At 44.4% G+C, this 22,874-nt stretch overlaps 1 protein-coding gene across 1 annotated transcript in view; it reads left to right on the top strand.

Moving 5' to 3' along the window:
• Window positions 1-22,874, top strand: part of LOC120032678 (myosin-10-like) — a gene marked incomplete at its 5' end in the record, with an annotated part of 36,058 nt that overhangs the window by 10,264 nt on the left and 2,920 nt on the right. Inside the window, 18 exons of the mRNA XM_038978876.1 lie at window positions 1,780-1,986; window positions 2,259-2,396; window positions 2,783-2,906; window positions 3,512-3,683; window positions 8,096-8,308; window positions 8,572-8,716; window positions 9,508-9,714; window positions 9,851-9,955; window positions 10,219-10,371; window positions 12,841-13,089; window positions 13,331-13,543; window positions 13,956-14,168; window positions 14,421-14,582; window positions 15,932-16,149; window positions 16,625-16,748; window positions 17,075-17,283; window positions 21,950-22,058; window positions 22,610-22,782. Of these exons, the coding sequence (XP_038834804.1) occupies window positions 1,780-1,986; window positions 2,259-2,396; window positions 2,783-2,906; window positions 3,512-3,683; window positions 8,096-8,308; window positions 8,572-8,716; window positions 9,508-9,714; window positions 9,851-9,955; window positions 10,219-10,371; window positions 12,841-13,089; window positions 13,331-13,543; window positions 13,956-14,168; window positions 14,421-14,582; window positions 15,932-16,149; window positions 16,625-16,748; window positions 17,075-17,283; window positions 21,950-22,058; window positions 22,610-22,782 (3,134 nt within the window). The remainder of the gene's footprint in view (window positions 1-1,779; window positions 1,987-2,258; window positions 2,397-2,782; window positions 2,907-3,511; window positions 3,684-8,095; window positions 8,309-8,571; window positions 8,717-9,507; window positions 9,715-9,850; window positions 9,956-10,218; window positions 10,372-12,840; window positions 13,090-13,330; window positions 13,544-13,955; window positions 14,169-14,420; window positions 14,583-15,931; window positions 16,150-16,624; window positions 16,749-17,074; window positions 17,284-21,949; window positions 22,059-22,609; window positions 22,783-22,874) is intronic.

Below are 22,874 nucleotides of genomic sequence, written 5' to 3'. Positions count from 1 at the left end.
TTTACCATATTAATGACCTAACACTGAACCCAAACCGGCTGCGCGCGTGCGCCATCGTGCGCTATCGTACATACATTTATTTTGCGCCCCCACACCAAACGCGATCACGACACGCAGGTTAAAATATCAAAACAAACTCTGAACCAATGACAATTTGGGGACAGGTCGAAAGCATTAAACATGTATGGCAATTTAGCTAGTTAGCTTGCACTTGCTAGCTAACGTTCATTTGTCCTATTTAGCTAGCTTGCTGTTGCTAGCTAATTTGTCCTGGGATATAAACATTGAGTTGTTATTTTACCTGAAATGCACAAGGACCTCTACTCCGACAATTAATCCACACATAAAACGGCCAACCGAATCGTTTCTAGTCATCTCTCCTCCTTCCAGGGTTTTTCATCTTTGAACTTATATGGTGATCGCATCTAAACTTTCATAGTATTACCATGACAACCGGCAACAAAGTTTGTCTTTCAATCACCCACGTGGGTATAACCAATGAGGACATGGCACGTGGGTACCTGCTTCTATAAACCAATGAGGAGATGGGAGAGGCAAGACTTGCAGCGCGATCTGCGTCAGAAATAGGAATGAGTTCTATTTTAGCCCTTGGCGTCGCAGACGCTCGTTGGCGCGCGCGAGCAGTGTGGGTGCAATAATTGAATAACAAGGATTTCTAAATGTATTTTGCGACGCTCGCGCTCGCGTACGCGACGTGTCCGGTCTGGTCAGCATGTTATATTTTAGCCCTTGGCGTCGCAGACGCTCGTTGGCGCGCGCGAGCAGTGTGGGTGCAATAATTGAATAACATGGATTTCTAAATTTATTTTGCGACGCTTGCGCACGCGACGTGTCCGGTCTGGTCAGCATGTAAAGCTCGTATTTCTGTGTGTTTATTATATTATAATTAAGTCTATGATTTGATATTTGATAGAGCAGTCTGACTGAGCGGTGGTAGGCACCAGCAGGCTTGTAAGCATTCATTCAAACAGCACTTTCCTGCGTTTACCAGCAGCTCTTCGCAATGCTTGAAGCACAGCGCTGTTTATGACTTCAAGCCTATCAACTCCCAAGATTAGGCTGGCAATACTATAGTGCCTATAAGAACATCCAATAGTCAAATGTATATGAAATACAAATGGTATAGAGAAAAATAGTCCTATAATTCCTATAATAACTACAACCTAAAACTTCTTAACTGGGAATATTGAAGACTCATGTTAAAAGGAACCACCAGCTTTCATATGTTCTCATGTTCTGAGCAAGGAACTTAAATGTTAGCTTTTTTACATGGCACATATTGCACTTTTACTTTCTTCACCAACACTGTGTTTTTGCATTATTTAAACCAAATTGAACATGTTTCATTATTTATTTGAGACTAAATAGATTTTTTATTTATGTATTATATTAAGTGTTCAGTCAGTATTGTTGTAATTGTCATTATTCCAAATATATATATATATATATATATATAAAAATCGGCTGATTAATCGGTATCAGCTTTTTTTGGTCCTCCAATAATCGGCGTTGAAAAATCATAATCGGTCGACCTCTAGTGGAAAGGGTTCTACATGGAACCCAAAAGGGTTCTACCTCGAACCAAAAGGGGTTCTTCAAAGGGTTCTCCTATGGGGACAGCCAAAGAACCGTTTTTGGTTCTAGAGAGCACCTTTTTTGTAGACTTGAGGAGATTTGACCTTTCGACATTCTAATCGAATAACATCTAGAAAAGAAGCGTAGGTAAACTTTGCTCTCTATCCTCTGTGTCCCCCACAGCTCCTAGAGGAGAAGAACATCCTTGCAGAGCAGTTGCAGGCGGAGACGGAGCTGTTTGCCGAGGCGGAGGAGATGAGGGCCCGCCTGGCCGCTAAGAAGCAGGAGCTGGAGGAGATCCTCCACGACCTGGAGTCCAGAGTGGAGGAGGAGGAGGAGAGGAACCAGAGCATGCAGAACGAGAAGAAGAAGATGCAGTCCCACATCCAGGTCAGAGAGAGAGCGAGAGAGAGACCCATATATGCACATATGGATGCAGCATGGACACACACACACACACACACACACACACACACACACACACACACACACACACACACACACACACACACACCATCAGTTGATGAGTTAATGTTGGTTTAGATGGAATTCCTTCTAACTAAAACTATTGATAACTTCAGCATTGCAATACATATCCTTGCACTGAAGATACTGAGTGTTTCTGTTGGTTGAACGTATGTATGTCCATTGTCTATCCATAGGATCTAGAGGAGCAGTTAGATGAAGAGGAGGCAGCCAGGCAGAAGCTGCAGCTGGAGAAGGTGACTGCCGAGGCCAAGATCAAGAAGATGGAGGAGGACATTCTACTGCTGGAGGACCAGAACTCCAAGTTCCTCAAGGTCAGAGAAGAGGGCACACTTAAGACTAATTTATACAATCTGCTTCCACATCGTCCGACCGTCTGCCTGGTCCTCTCGAACACAACCAGAATAGACATTATAGAATGTCCCCTCCTGTCCGCACCAACACTGAATACGGAACCGTGTGCATTTGATTGAAGCGGAAAACATAAATTAGGGATTAGACTTGTATAGAGCCCTGAAGGGTACAGGGATAGTAGAGATGTTTAAGATTATCTTAATCTGATACAAATGATTTATTAGAAGATGCCATGAAGGGGAAGCTAAAGAACCACATGCGGCTCTGAAGCCACACATTGCAGACCCCTGTTGTAGAAAACTGTAGAGAGGTTTAACGTCTCTCCTCTCCTCTCTCCACCCAACAGGAGAAGAAGCTGCTGGACGACCGTGTGGCCGAGATGACCTCCCAGCTGACAGAGGAGGAGGAGAAGGCCAAGAACCTGGGCAAGGTCAAGAACAAGCAGGAGGTGATGATGGTTGACCTGGAAGGTAAAGGCTTCACTGTGGCTCTTCCTCGATTGGTCTCCTCGATTCCTTGCTCTCTTTCTTCCTTGCTCTCTTTCTTCCTTGCTCTCTTTCTCTGCCTTCATTGGAGGAGAAGGTCCAAGGTCCTTCCCGTCAGGCATTCTTCTCCAAAGCCTTTTGATGATGCAAGGAATCCAGGAAAGATTAGTTGTAGAACTTACTGTAACTCCCTCAACATGGCAGACGTTCAACTGCATATAATAACATTAAGATAAGACTACAGACTGGATAAGATTAAGACTTCTCTGGTAGTGTGATTCTACGTATGCATAGGAATTCCATTTAAGTTCGGACACCACAATGACTTAATGGTTTACCAAGCGGAAGAATCTGGTTACTACTGCTTGAGTGGAATGTTTGAGTGGATACTTTTGAGTGCTGGGCCAACATCTATTTTCATCGTTTGGTTGATCCCGCCGCCCTTCCACCTCGTGTGTGTGTGTGTGTGTGTGTGTGTGTGTGTGTGTGTGTGTGTGTGTGTGTGTGTGTGTGTGTGTGTGTGTGTGTGTGTGTGTGTGTGTGTGTGTGTGTGTGTGTGTGTGTGTGTGTGTGTGTGTGTGTGTCATCAGAGCGCCTGAAGAAGGAGGAGAAGACTCGCCAGGAGCTGGAGAAGGCCAAGAGGAAGCTAGACGCTGAGACCACGGACCTCCAGGACCAGATAGCTGAGCTACAGGCCCAGATAGAGGAGCTCAAGATCCAGCTGGCCAAGAAGGAGGAAGAGCTACAGGCCGCTCTGTCCAGGTGAGATACTCCCCCTTCAGCCCCAAAATGGATTCTCAATAAACGTTCATGGGTTGTGTTCAGTTTGCACCATACAGTCGTGGCCAAAAGATTTGAGAATGAAACAAATATTATTTTCCACAAAGTTGGTTCCTTCAGTGTCTTTAGATATTTTTGTCAGATGTTACTATGGAATACTGAAGTATAATTACAAGCATTTCATAAGTGTCAAAGGCTTTTATTGACAATGACATGAAGTTGATGCAAAGAGTCAATATTTGCAGTGTTGACCCTTCTTTTTTAAGACCTCTGCAATCCGCCCTGGCATGCTGTCAATTAACTTCTGGGCCACATCCTGACTGATGGCAGCCCATTCTTGCATAATCAATGCTTGGAGTTTGTCAGAATTCGTGGGGTTTTGTTTGTCCACCCACCTCTTGAGGATTGACCACAAGTTCTCAAAGGGATTAAGGTCTGGGGAGTTTCCTGGCCATGGACCCAAAATATCGATGTTGTGTTCCCCGAGCCACTTAGTTTTCACTTTTGCCTTATGGCAAGGTGCTCCATCATACTGGAAAAGGCATTGTTCGTCACCAAACTGTTCCTGGATGGTTGGGAGAAGTTGCTCTCGGAGGATGTGTTGGTACCATTCTTTATTCATGGCTGAGTTCTTAGGCAAAATTGTGAGTGAGCCCACTCCCTTGGCTGAGAAGCAACCCCACACATGAATGGTCTCAGGATGCTTTACTGTTGGCATGACACAGGACTGATGGTAGCGCTCACCTTGTCTTCTCCGGACTAGCTTTTTTTTGGATGCCCCAAACAATCGGAAAGGGGATTCATCAGAGAAAATGACTTTACCCCAGTCCTCAGCAGTCCAATCCCTGTACCTTTTGCAGAATATCAGTCTGTCTCTGATGTTTTTCCTGGAGAGAAGTGGCTTCTTTGCTGCCCTTCTTGACACCAGGCCATCCTCCAAAAGTCTTTGCCTCACTGTGCATGCAGATGCTCTCACACCTGCCTGCTGCCATTCCTGAGCAAGCTCTGTACTGGTGGTGCCCCGATCCCACAGCTGAATCAACTTTAGGAGACGGTCCTGGCGCTTGCTGGACTTTCTTGGGCGCCCTGAAGCCTTCTTCACAACAATTGAACCGCTCTCCTTGAAGTTCTTGATGATCCGATAAATGGTTGATTTAGGTGCAGTCTTACTGGCAGCAATATCCTTGCCTGTGAAGCCCTTTTTGTGCAAAGCAATGATGACGGCACGTGTTTCCTTGCAGGTAACCATGATTGACAGAGGAAGAACAATGATTCCAAGCACCACCCTCCTTTTGAAGCTTCCAGTCTGTTATTCGAACTCAATCTGCATGACAGAGAAAATGTTTTGAAACGGTGAAATCGAATGAAATGAAATGGAGGATGTACTATGTGAACGCTACCTGGATCAATACGGGGAATAGATGATGAATAGATAAGCTTTGCCCACCATGCAAGCCTGTACCGCGCATGTTGCCTGTTCCTATGGCAACCGGCCCAACCTGCCCGGCCACTACTGTGGTCCAGTAAACCATACCGGCTAGATGTGCACCCACACATATACTCCCACTTCCATCGCCTGTCCCCATAGCAACAGTCCACTCTACAGGGCCCAAGCAGTTGAGACCCAGCGGGCACACACACACACACACACACACACACACACACACACACACACACACACACACACACACACACACACATAAAAAAATACCACAGTTTACTATAGAATACTACAGTACTTAGTATAGAATTGTGTAGTATACTGTAGAATACTATACTACAAACTGTAGAATCCCTCGATCGTGTGTAGAACTTAGTATAGAATTGTGTAGTATACTGTAGAATAATATACTACACACTGTAGTACTTCTCAATCATGTATAGTACTTGCTATAGCACATTGTAGTATACTATAGAATACTATAGTAAATACTACAGTATACTGCAGACCTCAAAAACACTAAAGTAATGTTCACAAAAGCACTACAGTCCACAAAAACCCTACAGTAATGACTAAGGTATATACACAGATTTGCAGGTGTTATAGCAGGTGCAGCAAAATGCTTATGTTACTAGTTCCAACACTGCAGTAGATTGTAAATACTACAGTACACTACAGTAAAGTCCGCAAAAACACTACAGTGAATACAATATTATTTAACCATAGTATACCATAGTATTTTTTTCACATGGGGACATACCCTCATGTTGGCTTTGAACGAAATATTTAAAAGCAGCCACACAGTCCAGCTGCTTAGTTGTTCAGTGGCATCGGTTCACTCTAAACTAAACTAATGCCTTCCTTAGTGCAGTGCGTGCTGGTATGCTGGCTATCACCCTCACTAAAGACATTTAATACACACGCACACTCTGAGGCAGATTGATAGAGATTGATGATGTGCTCCATCCAAGTCTCTCACTGCATTTTCCAACGGAAAGGAAAAGGAATCTCAGCTTGGGCATGGCAGCCATGACGGATCGTCTCACACCTCAGAGGGAATTGGTCACGGAATGTTTGTTTGTACTTCACAGACGTTTATTTTTAATAGCTTCTGAACAGGGCTACTGGACTCAAGGAAAACATTACCAGATATGGCTTGAAAAAGACCTGTCTCTTGGAAGAAGGAGAAAGAGTGTCAACTTGCATCCAAGTATTACCTCAATTTAGCTTGATTGTTCATTTAACATTCTTTGTAATCCAAAGCCAATTCAGACCTAATTTAGTGGAAAATATTCATGAGCAACACATTTGGTGTCACGTTCAATTAAGTCCCTTTTGATTAGGGAAACAGAGACCACATACTAATTTGCTCCTCCTCTGGCTGCAACAGAGGTCATTGGCATGAAGGTGAAGTCCAATAATTTAGATGTGGCGAATTCAGATGGTGACTGTAGCGAATTCAGGTGGTGACTGTAGCGAATTCAGGTGGCGACTGTAGCGAATTCAGGTGGCGACTGTAGCGAATTCAGGTGGCGACTGTAGCGAATTCAGGTGGCGACTGTAGCGAATTCAGGTGGCGACTGTAGCGAATTCAGGTGGCGACTGTAGCGAATTCAGGTGGCGACTGTAGCGAATTCAGGTGGCGACTGTAGCGAATTCAGGTGGCGACTGTAGCGAATTCAGGTGGCGACTGTAGCGAATTCAGGTGGCGACTGTAGCGAATTCAGGTGGTGACTGTAGGCCAATGGAAAACAGTATCCCCTAAATGACCTTCTGAAATCATCACTTGGTCATAGGCTAGTTGATTAAACCGTTACTTAGGCTACAGTATTCCAGTTGGAATTTTATGAATGTTTATAATTGTAGGGCTATTGAATTACCATAGTCTGGACAGTTGCTATTTGACTATAATGACTCATTAGTAGCTATATTGTTATCCATGGCTTCATCAGTGTAATACCTAATTGGACATGGAGTCATTATTTGGTCCTGGCAAAGGGACAGGCCTCTTCAGAAGCTCTAACGCAGGAATGTCTAAGGAATGCAGGCAGGGCTCAGGAGTCAAATCAAAGTGTATTGGTCGCGTACACAGATTTGCAGGTGTTATAGCAGGTGCAGTGAAATGCTTTTGTTACTAGCTCCAACAGTACAGTAGAATGTCTCTCAAATACAATACACATACACAAATAATGAATAATCAAAACAAGAAATGACAGAATGAGTCTAATTAACAATCCAGGGGTGGATATATTAGAGTGAGTATGTGTCAGAATCCATAATAATAATAATAGTTTAATCTAGCCTGACTGCCAGCAACAACACATATTCAATGTCACTATGGCCTCGCCCGCAATGGCATTTCCACTGACAGAGAAAGGCACAGACAGACACGGTCAAGAAACTCATTGCTCAGACACACACACACAAACACACACACACACACACACACACACACACACACACACACACACACACACACACACACACACACACACACACACACACACACACACACACACACACACACACACACACACACACACACGGCAGGCTGACTAACACACACTGGTCCTCCATGAGCTCACCCGCTGTAAGGTCGATCACACTGCCACCCTGTGTTCACTGGGATTTTGTCACCACGCTACAGTCTCACTTGCTAGGGCCTGTATGATTTTGAAATGATCAGCCATTTTGGGGGATTTAGAGAATGTGCAGTGATTTCATGTAGCAGTTTTGTGTACCATGGTTTTACCCAAAATTACCCTAACATTTGGACATCTCTGGTACTATAAAAGTACTGCTCAGATGAACGCCCCACAGTTAACATGATTTCTCACCTCTTCAATGAAATGGAATGTATCCTGGCATTAGCTAGCTAATTTAACGATTTCTATGTTGCTGTTTGGAATTGATTTTGGAATTGATTGGTTTGTTGTGTGTGCGTGTGTACCAGGGGTGATGACGAGGCGGCCCAGAAGAACAACGCTCTGAAAGCTGTGCGGGAGCTGCAGGCCCAGCTGTCAGAGCTGCAGGAGGACCTGGAGTCAGAGAAGGTGTCCAGGAACAAGGCAGAGAAAGTCAAGAGGGACCTCAGTGAGGAGCTGGAGGCTCTGAAGACTGAGCTGGAGGACACTCTGGATACCACCGCTGCCCAGCAGGAGCTCAGGTACTGGGACACTGCTTGTCAGTTGTCGGTGATACGCTTATATGTTTACTGTAGTCCCAATATGTTTATTTTCAGTGCTTTTAGAAATGGATAAAGAACCGGTGTAGGGTCGCTCTGAAAAAGTGGCACTGTCATAGTTTGGCAAAGTACCTGCGTGTGTATCTGCATGAGGGCTATGGAGAGACACAGCACCTCCGTGAGGTGTCTTTTATGGGTCTACCTTCCTTCCTAACCCCTCTCTCCTCTCCTTTCTCTCCTCTCAGGACCAAGCGAGAGCAGGAGGTGGCTGAGCTGAAGAAGGCCATCGACGAGGAGACCAAGAACCACGAGTCTCAGGTCCAGGAGATGAGACAGAGACACTCCACTGCCCTGGAGGAGCTGTCTGAGAATTTGGAGCAGGCCAAGAGGGTGGGTCTATAATCAGAGACAATACACCTGTCAATCATCTAGTAACATGTCTCATTACATATTTAGCAGGCCTAGAGGCTAGGTCCACCATCAGACATGACACCTGCCAACCATAATGTCGTTATACAGTAGTAGCACTACACATGTTTAGCAGGTCAAGAGGGTAGATCTCCTCCAACAATGTATATAAACCCTGGATTGCTGATGCTATGTATTGGCCATTGAGAGGCTTTGAAGCCACTGGTCGGCCATATTGGGACTCCCCAGTAGGAGCAGTCCTCCATAGGAATGAATGGAATTCTACAGTATTTCAATTAAATGGGACAAGGACAAATTGACATGTATTTAAGTATGTGTTGTCATGGGGACAGTAACATTAGTAATCTCTAAAAAGTAAACTGTGTTTTTATATTTTATTTTAATTTAAAAAACGTATGTTTAGCTCACAATATAATGTAATTGTATGCATTAAGGTGTTTCTAATAGAATACACGTGGCAAAAACGAATGTAGACATGAATAAATGCATTTCTATGGCTTCTAAAATGTTTTTTTACACTCCCAAGATGGAGGCACGGTGGCTTCAACACAGTCAGTCATCTAATGTGTATATAAATCATTGGTCGCCACCTGAGAAAATAGACCTGTCAACATAACGTCATCTCATACAGTAGTAACACTACACTATCACATCTTTGCTAAGCAGGCCAAGAGGACAGGCCTATCCTCTGTAAAATTCTCTCATCTTCCCAATGTATACCACAACCCCTCTCACCCTTCTTTCCGCTGCAGTTCAAGTCCAACCTGGAGAAGAACAAGTGTACCCTGGAGAGTGACAACAAGGAGCTGGTGAGCGAGGTGAAGGGGCTTCAGCAGGCCAAGACAGAGTCAGAACACAAGAGGAAGAAGATGGAGGCTCAGCTGCAGGAGTTCATGGCCCGAGCCACCGAGGGAGAGAGGGCTAAAGTAGAACTGGCCGACCGCACACACAAACTACAGGTTAGAGGGCAAGTCAACGGACCACGCTGTCTGTCTGTCGTCATCACTATGTGTTGAAGTCAATTGGTTTCTCAAAATGGGAGTGAATATGTTTTAATGTGAATATGAAGAGATATTTATAGACCTTTGTCTGTAGACGGAACTGGACACTGTCTCCGCCCTGTTGGAGGACGCTGAGAAGAAGGGAATCAAGCTGGCCAAGGATTCAGCAGGCCTGGAGAGTGCGTTACAGGACACACAGGTGAGCAGAGACTCCTTATACGTCACCAAGCTATTACATGCTCTAATAGTTGAAATCGAAGTTGGAGGTATTGTAATATGCTTTGGAAGCAAATGTCCTTTGGTGACGCTTCATTATTGGAGACACTTGTAGCTAATGCCAATCTGCTGTAAAAACAACTTCATATCATTGTCTCCATCCAACAAGTCTTATTGTAAGTGGTGGTTAACTACTTTTGGGTCTTTGCGTCTTTTGTGTGTGTGTGTGTGTGTGATTGTGTGTAGGAGCTGCTCCAGGAGGAGACTCGTCAGAAGCTGAACCTGAGCTCTCGTATCCGTCAGCTGGAGGAGGACAAGAGCACCCTGCAGGAGCAGCAGGAGGAGGACGAGGAGGCCCGCAGGAACCTGGAGAAACAACTGGCCACGCTGCAGGCTCAGGTATGGACACCACTGGCATTCTTAATTTTTCACTGCCAATAGGACAGGGTTTCCAGCTGTGAACACCCACCGTTGATATTTACTACAGGTTGTGGTAGATAGATTCCTTACTCACGAAATAGGTATTGGGTATAAGTTGAATACAGTGTTGGGGAGAAGTAAACTGCATGTAGTTCTACTAGTAAATTAACTACATTTTGCAGTAGCTTGGTGGTAGTTGAACTAAATTCAAATCTACGTAGTGTTGTCAGTAGTTAGGCAATACATGTTTTTATTTTTCAGCATCAGACCTGCCTAATTCTCTCTTGGAACATTGTTTTTGTTTAATAGGCTAAATAACACATTCTGTTAACATATGACCCCAAAGTTATCTATTCTTGCAAAAAGTAGTTTGGATGTAGTTGTCATGGAAATTACCACCAGGGACACCTGAAGTCAATTTTAAATTAAACATTCTTTATTAACAGCATGCTGGATAGATCACAGTCAAACTAAAGTACCGGTCTGAAGTGAGCTCTGTCGGGGCAGTCCCGTTAGACCTCTTATATACAGCTTACACAGACAAGTTATATTTGCATGATTTAGCTTATTCATAATGAATTCATCATTAACGTTTGGTTCATGCATGTGACAGACCAATACCTCACAAGGCTTCTTCTCTCCAAGCTGAGACCTTGAAACTGAGATATCCCTTTCCGGTCTGAAAACAATGTTCTGGGCGTACTGCCAAATTGCAGATACTGATAGTGAGGGTTCCTCCCAGGCACAATGAATCAGTCACTTGCATGAACCCAGTCGAATTGGTATTTAGAAAAGCACAAACATAAAATGTTCCTTCACATAGTGAACTACAGTCTTCAGGTACTGTAACTACTTACAGTGCCTTGCGAAAGTATTCACCCCCTTGGCATTTTTCCTATTTTGTTGCCTTACAACCTGGAATTAAAATAGATTTTTGGGGGGTTTGTATCATTTGATTTACACAACATGCCTACCACTTTGAAGATGCAACATATTTTTTATTGTGAAACAAACAAGAAATAAGACAAAAAAAGCACAAAACTTGAGCGTGCATAACTAATAACCCCCCCAAAGTCAATACTTTGTAGAGCCACCTTTTGCAGCAATTACAGCTGCAAGTCTCACTGGGATTTTTGCTCATTCTTCAAGGCAAAACTGCTCCAGCTCCTTCAAGTTGGATGGGTTCCTGCTGGTGTACAGCAATCTTTAAGTCATACCACAGATTCTCAATTGGATTGAGGTTTGGGCTTTGACTAGACAATTTTCCTGTATTTAGCGCCATCCATCATTCCTTAAATTCTGACCAGTTTCCCAGTTCCTGCCAATAAAAAATATCCCCACAGCATGATGCTGCCACCACCATGCTTCACTGTTGGGATGGTGTTCTCGGGGTGATGAGAGGTGTTAGGTTTGTGCCAGACATAGCGTTTTCCTTGATGGCCAAAAAGCAATGGCTTTTTTCTGGCCACTCTTCCGTAAAGCCCAGCTCTGTGGAGTGTATGGCTTAAAGTGGTCCTATGGACAGATACTCCAATCCAAGCTTTGTAGCTCCTTCAGGGTTATCTTTGGTCTATTTGTTGACTCTCTGATCAATGCCCTCCTTGCCTGGTCTGTGGGTTTTGGTGGCAGGTTTGTTGTGATGCCATGTTATTTCCATTGTTTAATAATGGATTTAATGGTGCTCCGTGGGATGTTCAAAGTTTCTGATATTTTTTTATAACCCAACCCTCATCTGTACTTCTCCACAACTTTGTCCCTGACCTGTTTGGAGAGCTCCTTGGTCTTCATGGTGCCGCTTGCTTGGTGGTGCACCTTGCTTAGTGGTGCTGCAGACTCTGGGGCCTTTCAGAACAGGTGTATATATACTGAGATCATGTGACACTTAGATTGCACACAGGTGGACTTTATTTAACTAAATATGTGACTTCTGAAGGTAATTGGTTACACCAGATCTTATTTAGGGGCTTCATAGCAAAGTGGGGGAATACATATGCACGCACCACTTTTCCTTTTTTTATTTTTTACAGATTTTTTTTTAAACAAGTTTTTTTTCTTTCACTTCACCAATTTTGACTATTTTGTGTATGTCCATTACATGAAATCCAAATAAAAATCTATTTAAATTACAGGTTGTAATGCAACAAGGAAAAACGCCAAAGGGGGTGAATACTTTTGCAAGGCACTGTACTTTTTTAAAGTCACTTTAGTTAAGGAAACTATATTTGTCTTAAGGGTAGCTTTAACGTAGCTTAAATTCTTTCAATGTGAAGTATTTGGTAGCTTGGTAAAATATATTTTCATAGTAGCTTCCCCAACACTAAGATCAGTAATGTGTTCTTTTAAAGACCACTGTCATTTTCTGTATATCAAATGCTGTGAATCTTATTTCCTCATGTAAGAACCATAGAAAAAATATATAATATGAAAACCATTGTCTTCTCTATCTAGCTGTTTGAGTCTAGGAAGAAGCTGGATGAGGACGTGGGGACCCTGGAGTCTCTGGAGGAGGTGAAGAGGAAGCTACAGAAGGACATGGAGTTGACCAGCCAGCGGCTGGAGGAAAAAGCCTCCGCCTTCGATAAGATGGAAAAGACCAAGACCCGCCTGCAGCAGGAGCTGGACGACCTCATGGTGGACCTGGACCACCAGAGGACCATCGTCTCGAACCTGGAGAAGAAGCAGAAGAAGTTCGACCAGGTATCGTATCATCTCCATTTGTCTCTATCCTTTCCTCTATCTCGCTTCCTTTTCTCCCGCCACTCACCTTTGCTTATCTCCTTCTCCCCTCTCTGCAAAATAAAAGTAGACCTGCCATTAATGAAGAAATGGCAGAGTTTTTGTGATTTCTTTATTCCAATGATTGCCTTCATTAACATAACTTACCAGTAAGACATTGCTTGCCATCCTTCTTCATCATTATCTTCTCCCTCTATGTTAGCTCCTGGCTGAGGAGAAGACCATCTCTACCCGCTATGCTGAGGAGCGTGACAAGGCCGAGGCTGAGGCCAGGGAGAAGGAGACCAAGGCTCTGTCTATGGCCCGGGCTCTGGACGAGGCCCTGGAGGCCAAGGAGGAGTTTGAGAGGCTCAACAAGCAGCTGAGGACTGAGATGGAGGACCTGATGAGCTCCAAGGACGACGTGGGCAAGAGCGTACGTAGTTTAAACTCCCCGTACAGGAGCTGAAGGTTCTCAAATACCTTATGCAACCCAGTCCTAAGCCTTGACCTGGCTAGGCTCATCCAATGAGGATTGATAGAACCAAAATGTACAGGTTTTGGTATGTTTCTTCCAATATGGCCACCAATCCACCCACCACAGAATGAGTGAGAATGCCTGTGTTACAGGAGCTGGTGGTGGTTCCTAAACGTTGTTGGAGACCTTACACACATGAAGCCTTCTGTAAATTACTTAATTTTGAAAGAACGCTGTCCACCCACCTCAGAATTTTGCTTTGTGTGAGAATTTGTTTGACTAATCCTATGGGATTGCTTCCTTATGACAGTTTTTGACTCAGAAAAGAGATGTTGCTGCTAACAGTCTCTCTACGTCCCACTGTGTGTAGGTCCATGAGCTGGAGAAATCGAAGCGCACCCTGGAGCAGCAGGTGGAGGAGATGAGGACCCAGCTGGAGGAGCTGGAGGACGAGCTGCAGGCCACAGAGGACGGCAAGCTGCGTCTGGAGGTCAACATGCAGGCCATGAAGGCCCAGTTCGACAGGGACCTGCAGGCCAGAGACGAACAGAACGAGGAGAAGAAGAGGACGCTGGTCAAACAGGTACAGAGACAAGCTGAGAGGACCATTTGTGGGGAGTAACATTCAGACCTCTAATAGAAACTCAGGTGATTTAGCTAGGCCAACAGTTGGGAGAAAATAATCACCATATTATTATGGACTCATTGTGTACTTTCCATCCATCTTCACCCTAACCGTTATTGCATCCGAGCAAGCTAGAACCCAAACTTCACTAGGTTTCATCACTTACTTGGCGTTTTCAACCCTCTGTAATATCTTGTTGTCTGACCCAAGGTTCGTGAGATGGAGGCAGAGCTGGAGGATGAGAGGAAGCAGAGAGCCCTGGCCGTGGCAGCTAAGAAGAAGCTGGAGATGGACCTCAAGGACCTGGAGGGGCAAATAGAAGCATCCAACAAGGCCAGAGATGAAGCCATCAAACAGCTCAGAAAACTACAGGTGAGACTTCGTACAGGATTTGGGTTTGCTTGTTCATTCTCAAGTTGTGCTGAGCTATTATGTACAGTTGAATTCGGAAGTTTACATACACCTTAGCCAACGACATTTAAACGCAGTTTTTCACAATTCCTGACATTTAATCAGAGTAAAAATTCCCTGTCTTAGGTCACTTTATTTTAAGAATGTGAAATGTCACAATAATAGTAGAGAGAATGATTTACTTCAGCTTTTATTTCTGTCATCACATTCCCAGTGGGTCAGAAGTTTACATACACTCAATTAGTATTTGGTAGCATTGCCTTTAAATTGTTTCCCATGATGTCAAGCAAAGAGGCACTGAGTTTTAAGGTAGGCCTTGAAATACATCCACAGGTACACCTCCAATTGACTCAAATGATGTCAATTAGCCTATCAGACGCTTCTAAAGCCATGACATAATTTTCTGGAATTTTCCAAGTTGTTATTAGGCACAGTCAAGTTAGTGTATGTAAACCTCTGACCCACTGGAATTGTGATACAGTGAATTATAAGTGAAATAATCTGTCTGTAAACAATTGTTGGAAAAATGACTTGTGTCAATCACAAAGTAGATGTCCTAACTGACTAGCCAAAACTATAGTTTGATAACAAGAAATTTGTGGAGTGGTTGAAAAACAGATTTTAATGACTCGAACCTAAGTGTATTTAAACTTCCAACTTCAACTGTAGATTATAAATATTGTTGCAAAATTCTGGTAACTTTTCCAAAATTCCAAGAATCTTCCAATTAATTGCCTGATTAATTAGGAACTCCTGGTTGTCTGATCTCTGATAATCAGCAATATAATTTTTTACACCTGTATCCTTTTATCAATAAAATGGGATGGTAGCCTCTGCAGGTATGGTATCTGTGCCTGTCTGTCCACTGTGTAGTCAGCTTTAATGTAGCCTAGATTAGAATATGTCCAGGACTACCAACGTCTGTATTTAGATGACATCCCTGATGCTGTAAACTCTAGTTGTCCAAGTTGGTTTGGTCTCATTTGTAGCTTCCCCGCTGGCCTTACACTATTATATTCAGTATAGCTACGGGGTTGAGGTCGGTTCTATTTCAATTCGGGAAGAAAAACTGAATTTCAAACATTTTCTCATAGGCTGCATTTACACAGGCAGCCCAATTATGGGCAACAGATTGATCTGATTGGTCAAAAGACCAATTAGTGGCAAACAATATCAGAATTGGGCTGCCTGTGTAAATACTGCCATAGAGGAGTATTGAGGAGAGTCTCATTTGAAATGGAGTTGACCTCTAACCCTGTACTGTTGCCCAAGACCGGTCTTACTCTTTGCCTTGCTGCTGCCCCCTGCAGGCCCAGATGAAGGACTACCAGAGGGAGTTGGAGGAGGCCAGAGCATCCCGTGATGAGATCTTTGCACAGTCTAAAGAGAACGAGAAGAAACTAAAGGGCCTGGAAGCTGAGATCCTACAGCTGCAGGAGGACCTGGCGGCTTCAGAGAGGGCCCGTAGACACGCTGAGCAGGAGAGAGACGAGCTAGCCGACGAGATCTCAAATAGCGCCTCTGGAAAGTGAGTAGCTACATTTTCCTGATTAATGATCAAATTCAAGCATGATATTTTCCAGATTTAATGGTGCAATATGCAGAAATCGCTGGTTGCTAAAATTGTAACCGTTCACCTAATTTCAGTTTCTGTGACAAACCAAGCAATGTATCGTGTGTAGAGAATCATTGTACCAAAATCTTGTATTTTCAGCTGTTTGAAGCTGGTGTACAAAACTGAAAGTAAAAGACGAAATGAAACTTAAGAACAGGAAGTATAGAAATAGTAGAACAGTAGAACACGTAGAACAGATCTACTGCTTCTTAGACTTGCTTTCAATGAGAATGGCAGATCTATAACTCACATTTCTATCTGAATTTGGTCAGGTCACCCAAAAAGTTACATACTGCAGCTTTAAGTGGACCAGCAGCCTTCCCCCCCTGATTTCTATGCTCTGTTCTGTACCAACCACATCACCGAATCATTCACTTGTTTGTGTCAGGTCGGCCCTGCTAGATGAGAAGAGGAGGCTGGAGGCCCGCATCTCGCAGCTGGAGGAGGAACTAGAGGAGGAACAGAGCAACATGGAGCTGCTCAACGACCGCTTCCGCAAGACCACCATGCAGGTACAGTACAACTCTCACATTGTCAAACACGTACACACAGCTCATGAAGGTACAGAACAGGTAAAACTCTCTTTAAACCGGCATTGTCTCTTGACGTTTTGAGGAGGATATCGGGCAAGAGGAAAGTACTTTTGAGATTCACTCATACACAGAGACGATTCCTGGACCATAGAATGTAGTCTCTTTATGGCCTGGAGAGTAGTCTATAATGAACTGCGCTAACAAGTATCACACCAGACCACTTCCTGGGACCCACAACTAACAGTTTTATATAGAGATGGACAAAGAGTGACCCTCTCTCCCTTTATTCCCATTTCTCTCCCAAGGTGGACATCCTGAACACGGAGCTAGCTGGGGAGCGCAGCGCGGCCCAGAAGAGTGAGAACGCCCGTCAAGGAATGGAGAGGCAGAACAAGGAGCTGAAGGCCAAGCTGGGAGAGCTGGAGGGGGCAGTCAAGTCCAAGTTCAAGGCTGCCATCACCGCCCTGGAGGCCAAGATACTGCAGCTGGAGGAGCAACTGGAGCAGGAGGCCAAGTAAGAAGCCTTCTATATACTGTACTAAATAGACGTCATAATGGGGGTCAGAGTTTAAACATGGGAGGTTACCTAGAATTAGATGTAGGCTTCAATAGGTGGACTCTAGCTCATACACTCATTGTAATGATTTACCCATACTCAATAGACCGCTAGAGGTAGGAGTTTCCCCAAACCACAGATCTATTTTCAGATTACAAACTACTCAAAATCTGGACCTTTAAAGGCCCAGTGCAGTCTTAAATGTGATTTTCCTGTGTTTTCTATATATTTCCACACTAGGAGGTTGGAATAATACTGTGAAATTGTGAAAATTATGATAATGCCCTTTTAGTATAAAGACAGCTTGAAGTTTCAGCCCATATTGGTGGGATAGAGTTTTGGCCTGCCTGGTGTCATCACCATATGGTAAATTAGTTAATAGACCAATAAGAAAGAGTTCCAAACTTTTCTGCCAATAACAGCAATTTTTTAGTTTTCCCCTGACAGTCCTAGCAAAATTCTTGCTTGAGAAATTTCTCTTTGCTAAGAAGCTATTTTTGTTTTGTTTTGACAATTTTAATTGAAAACAATCACAGTAAGGTACTTCATTGTTACCTAGAAATTATTTGATATTGAGATATATATGACTTCATTGGACCTTTAACATTAGGGGGCTGAAAACATACAGTACCGTTCAAACACATTACTTGCCTAGAGAGTTCAGTTATACTCTTGGTGGCTGTTTATTTACCACCACAGACAGATGCTGGCACTAAGACCGCACTCAGTCAGCTGTATAAGGAAATAAGCAAACAGGAAACCACTCACCCAGAGGCGGCGCTCCTAGTGGCCGGAGACTTTAATGCAGGGAAACTTAAATCAGATCTACCAAATTTCTATCAACATGTTAAATGTGCAACCAGAGGGAAAGAAATTCAAGATCACCTGTACTCCACACACAGAGACGCGTACAAAGATCTCCCTCGCCCTCAATTTGGTAAATCTGACCACAACTCTATCCTCCTGATTCCTGCTTACAAGCAAAACTTAAAGCAGGAAGCACCAGTGACTCGGTCTATAAAAAAGTGGTCAGATGAAGCAGATGCTAAACTACAGGACTGTTTTGCTAGCACAGACTGGAACATGTTCCGGGATTCTTCCGATGGCATTGAGGAGTACACCACATCAGTCACTGGCTTTATCAATAAGTGCATCGACAACGTCGTCCCCACAGTGACTGTACGTACATACCCCAACCAGAAGCCATGGATTACAGGCAACATTCGCACTGAGCTAAAGGGTAGAGCTGCCGCTTTCAAGGTGCGGGACTCTAACCCGGAAGCTTACAAGAAATCCTGCTATGTCCTGCGACGAACCATCAAACAGGCAAAGACTAAATACAGGGCTAAGATTGAATCATACTACAGTGGCTCCGACGCTTGTCTTATGTGGCAGGGCTTGCAAACTATTACAGACTACAAAGGGAAGCACAGCCGCGAGCTGCCCAGTGACACGAGCCTACCAGACGAGCTAAATCACTTCTATGCTCGCTTTGAGGCAAGCAACACTGAGGCATGCATGAGAGCATCAGCTGTTCCGGACGACTGTGTGATCACGCTCTCCGTAGCCGCCGTGAGTAAGACCTTTAAACAGGTCGCCATACACAAGGCTGCGGGGCCAGACGGCTTACCAGGACGTGTGCTCCGGGCATGTGCTGACCAACTGGCAAGTGTCTTCACTGACATTTTCAACATGTCCCTGATTGAGTCTGTAATACCAAGATGTTTCAAGCAGACCACCATAGTCCCTGTGCCCAAGAACACAAAGGCAACCTGCCTAAATGACTACAGGACCCGTAGCGCTCACTCACGCTTTGAAAGGCTGGTAATGGCTCACATCAACACCATTATCCCAGAAACCCTAGACCCACTCCAATTTGCATACCGCCCCAACAGATCCACAGATGATGCAATCTCTATTGCACTCCACACTGCCCTTTCCCACCTGGACAAAAGGAACGCTTATGTGAGAATGCTATTCATTGACTACAGCTCAGCGTTCAACACCATAGTACCCTCAAAGCTCATCATTAAGCTAAGGATCCTGGGACTAAACACCTCCCTCTACAACTGGATCCTGGACTTCCTGACGGGCCGCCCCCAGGTGGTGAGGGTAGGTAGCAACACATCTGCCAGGCTGATCCTCAACACTGAAGCTCCCCAGGGGTGCGTGCTCAGTCCCCTCCTGTACTCCCTGTTCACCCACGACTGCATGGCCAGGCACAACTCCAACACCATCATTAAGTTTGCAGACGACACAACAGTGGCGTGATCACCGACAACGACGAGACAGCCTATAGGGAGGAGGTCAGAGACCTGGCCGGGTGGTGCCAGAATAACAACCTCTCCCTCAACGTAACCAAGACTAAGGAGATGATTGTGGACTACAGGAAAAGGAGGACCGAGCACGCCCCCATTCTCATTGACGGGGCTGTAGTGGAGCAGGTTGAGAGCTTCAAGTTCCTTGGTGTCCACATCAACAACAAACTAGAATGGTCTAAACACACCAAGACAGTCGTGAAGAGGGCACGACAAAGCCTATTCCCCCTCAGGAAACTAAAAAGATTTGGCATGGATCCTGGGATCCTCAAAAGGTTCTACAGCTGCAACATCGAGAGCATCCTGACTGGTTGCATCACTGCCTGGTACAGCAATTGCTCGGCCTCTGACCGCAAGGCACTACAGAGGGTAGTGCGTACGGCCCAGTACATCACTGGGGCTAAGCTGCCTGCCATCCAAGACCTCTACACCAGGCGGTGTCAGAGGAAGGCACTAAAAATTGTCAAAGACCCCAGTCATAAACTGTTCTCTCTACTACCGCATGGCAAGTGGTACCGGAGTGCCAAGTCTAGGATAAAAAGGCTTCTCAACAGTTTTTACCCCAAGTCATAAGACTCCTGAACAGGTAATCAAATGGCTACCCGGACTATTTGCATTGTTTCACTGTAAGGTCTACACCTGTTGTATTCGGCGCACGTGACAAATAAACGTTGATTTGATTTGAAAAGTTTGGGGTCACTTAGACATTTCCTTGTTTTCCATGAAAACATACATAAAATTAGTTGCAAAATGAATAGGAAATATAGTCAAGATGTTGACAAGGTTATAAATAATTATTTTTAATTGAAAAATAATTGTGTCCTTCAAACTTTGCTTTCGTCAAAGATTCCTCCATTTGCAGCAATTACAGCCTTGCAGACCTTTGGCATTCCAGTTGTCAATTTGTTTCCTGAAGCACCTCCCACAAGTTGGATTGGCTTGATGGGCACTTCTTACGTACCATACGGTCAAGCTGCTCCCCGGTTGAGATCCGGTGACTGTGCTCTGCCACTCCATTATAGACAGAATACCAGGTGACTGCTTCTTCCCTAAATAATTATTGCATTGTTTGGACCTGTGCTTTGGGTCACTGTCCTATTGGAAATTGTCTCCAATTACGTACCGTCCACCGTGTATAGCATGGCGTTGCAAAATTCAGTGACAGCCTTCCTTTTTCAAGATCCGTTTTACCCTGTACAAATCTCCCACTTTACCACCAACAAAGCACCCCCAGATCATCACATTGCCTCCCCCATCTTACATTTTTTTCTGCATCTCACGAATGTTCTTCTTTGTGATCCGAACACCTCAAACTTAGATTCGTCTGTCCATAACACTTTTTTCCTATCATCCTCTGTCCAGTGTCTGTGTTCTTTTTCCCATCTTAATCTTTTATTTTTATTGGCCAGTCTGAGATAGGGCTTTTTCTTTGCAACTCTGCCTAGAAGGCCAGCATCCCGGAGTCGCCTCTTCACTGTTGACGTTGAGACTGGTGTTTTGTGGGTACTATTTAATGAAGCTGCCAGTTGAGGACTTGAGTCGTCTGTTTCTCAAACTAGACACTCTAATGTACTTGTCCTCTTGCTCAGTTGTGCATGGGGGCCATCCCACTCCTTTTTCTATTCTGGTTCGAGCCAGTTTGCGCTGTTCTGTGAAGGGAGTAGTACACAGCGTTGTACGAGATCTTCAGTTTCTTGGCAATGTCACGCATGGAATAGCCTTCATTTCTCAGAACAAGAATAGACTGACGAGTTTCAGAAAAAAGTTATTTGTTTCTGGCCATTTTGAGCCTGTAATCGAACCCACAAATACTGATGCTCCAGACACTCAACTAGTCTAAAGAAGGCCAGTTTTATTGCTTCTTCAATCAGAACAACAGCTTTCAGCTGTGCTAACATAATTGCAAAAGGGTTTTCTAATGATCAATTAGCCTTTTAAAATTAGCTCACACAATGTGCCATTGGAAGACAGGAGTGATGGTTGCTGATAATGGGTCTCTGTACGCCTATGTAGATATTCCATTAAAAATCTGCCGTTTCCATCTACAATGTTCATGTTGTAAATTACTAATGTGTACACTGTATTTCTGATCAATTTGATGTTATTTAATGGACAAAAAATTAGCTTTTCTTTCAAAAACAAGCAATTGTCTAAGTGACCCCAAACTTTTGAATGGTAGTGTATGAGGTTGCCTAATGTGGAGTATTTTACTGCATCCTGATGCAAATGTATGTCCCCATCAGATATGAGTCAGTCAGGGTGACACTATTTACACACTTTCCCGTTATCACTCTTTTTCCTCCCAGGGAGAGGGCAGCAGCCAATAAGATCGTCCGACGCACAGAGAAGAAGCTGAAAGAGGTGGTGATTCAGGTGGAGGACGAGCGTCGCCATGCCGACCAGTACAAGGAGCAGGTGAGTGGTCGTTTTGGGTCCACAGTGAGCTTGAAACAGTCTGTCCTGACATTTAGAAAGGGTGAGTAAAAGGCCATGGATGCCAGGTTAGCTACTAATTCACTATAATCAGTGTCTCTGTGTCATCTGTGCTGAAGCTCTCTGTCTCTCTCTCCTATTCCCACCCACGCTCTTCTGTAGCTTTGGTTCTCGCTCTCTCTCCTATTCCCACCCACGCTCTTCTGTAGCTTTGGTTCTCTCTCTTTCTCCTATTCCCACCCACGCTCTTCTGTAGCTTTGGTTCTCTGTCTCTCTCTCTCTCTCCTATTCCCACCCACGCTCTTCTGTAACTTTGGTTCTCTCTCTCCTATTCCCACCCACGCTCTTCTGTAGCTTTGGTTCTCTCTCTCTCTCTCTCTCTCTCTCTCTCTCTATCCCACCTTTTGTCCATCTCCCCCCTCTTCTCCATATCTCTCTCTCTCTCTCTGTGTTTTAATCTTGAATTGGCCCATGAATTTGCTATGTAAATACGTTGAATTGTGCCAATAAAATTTAAATTCTCCCCCTGTCAGATGGAGAAGGCCAACTCTCGTATGAAGCAGCTGAAGCGTCAGCTGGAGGAGGCTGAGGAGGAGGCTACCAGGGCCAACGCCTCCCGTAGGAAACTACAGAGGGAGCTGGACGACGCCACCGAGGCCAGCGAGGGCCTGACCCGCGAGGTCAACACACTCAAGAACCGCCTCAGGTACAGCCTCTCATAACACTCTGTATATACACTTCACGTAGTTATTTATGCCTATCATCCACACTGTCATAGATCTGTGGGTGTGATAAATG

Source organism: Salvelinus namaycush, chromosome 39, assembly GCF_016432855.1.
Source record: "Salvelinus namaycush isolate Seneca chromosome 39, SaNama_1.0, whole genome shotgun sequence".
Classification (NCBI taxonomy): domain Eukaryota; kingdom Metazoa; phylum Chordata; class Actinopteri; order Salmoniformes; family Salmonidae; genus Salvelinus; species Salvelinus namaycush.
The sequence above is the reverse complement of the archived record's forward strand: the minus strand, read 5'-3'. Positions and strand labels throughout refer to the sequence as shown.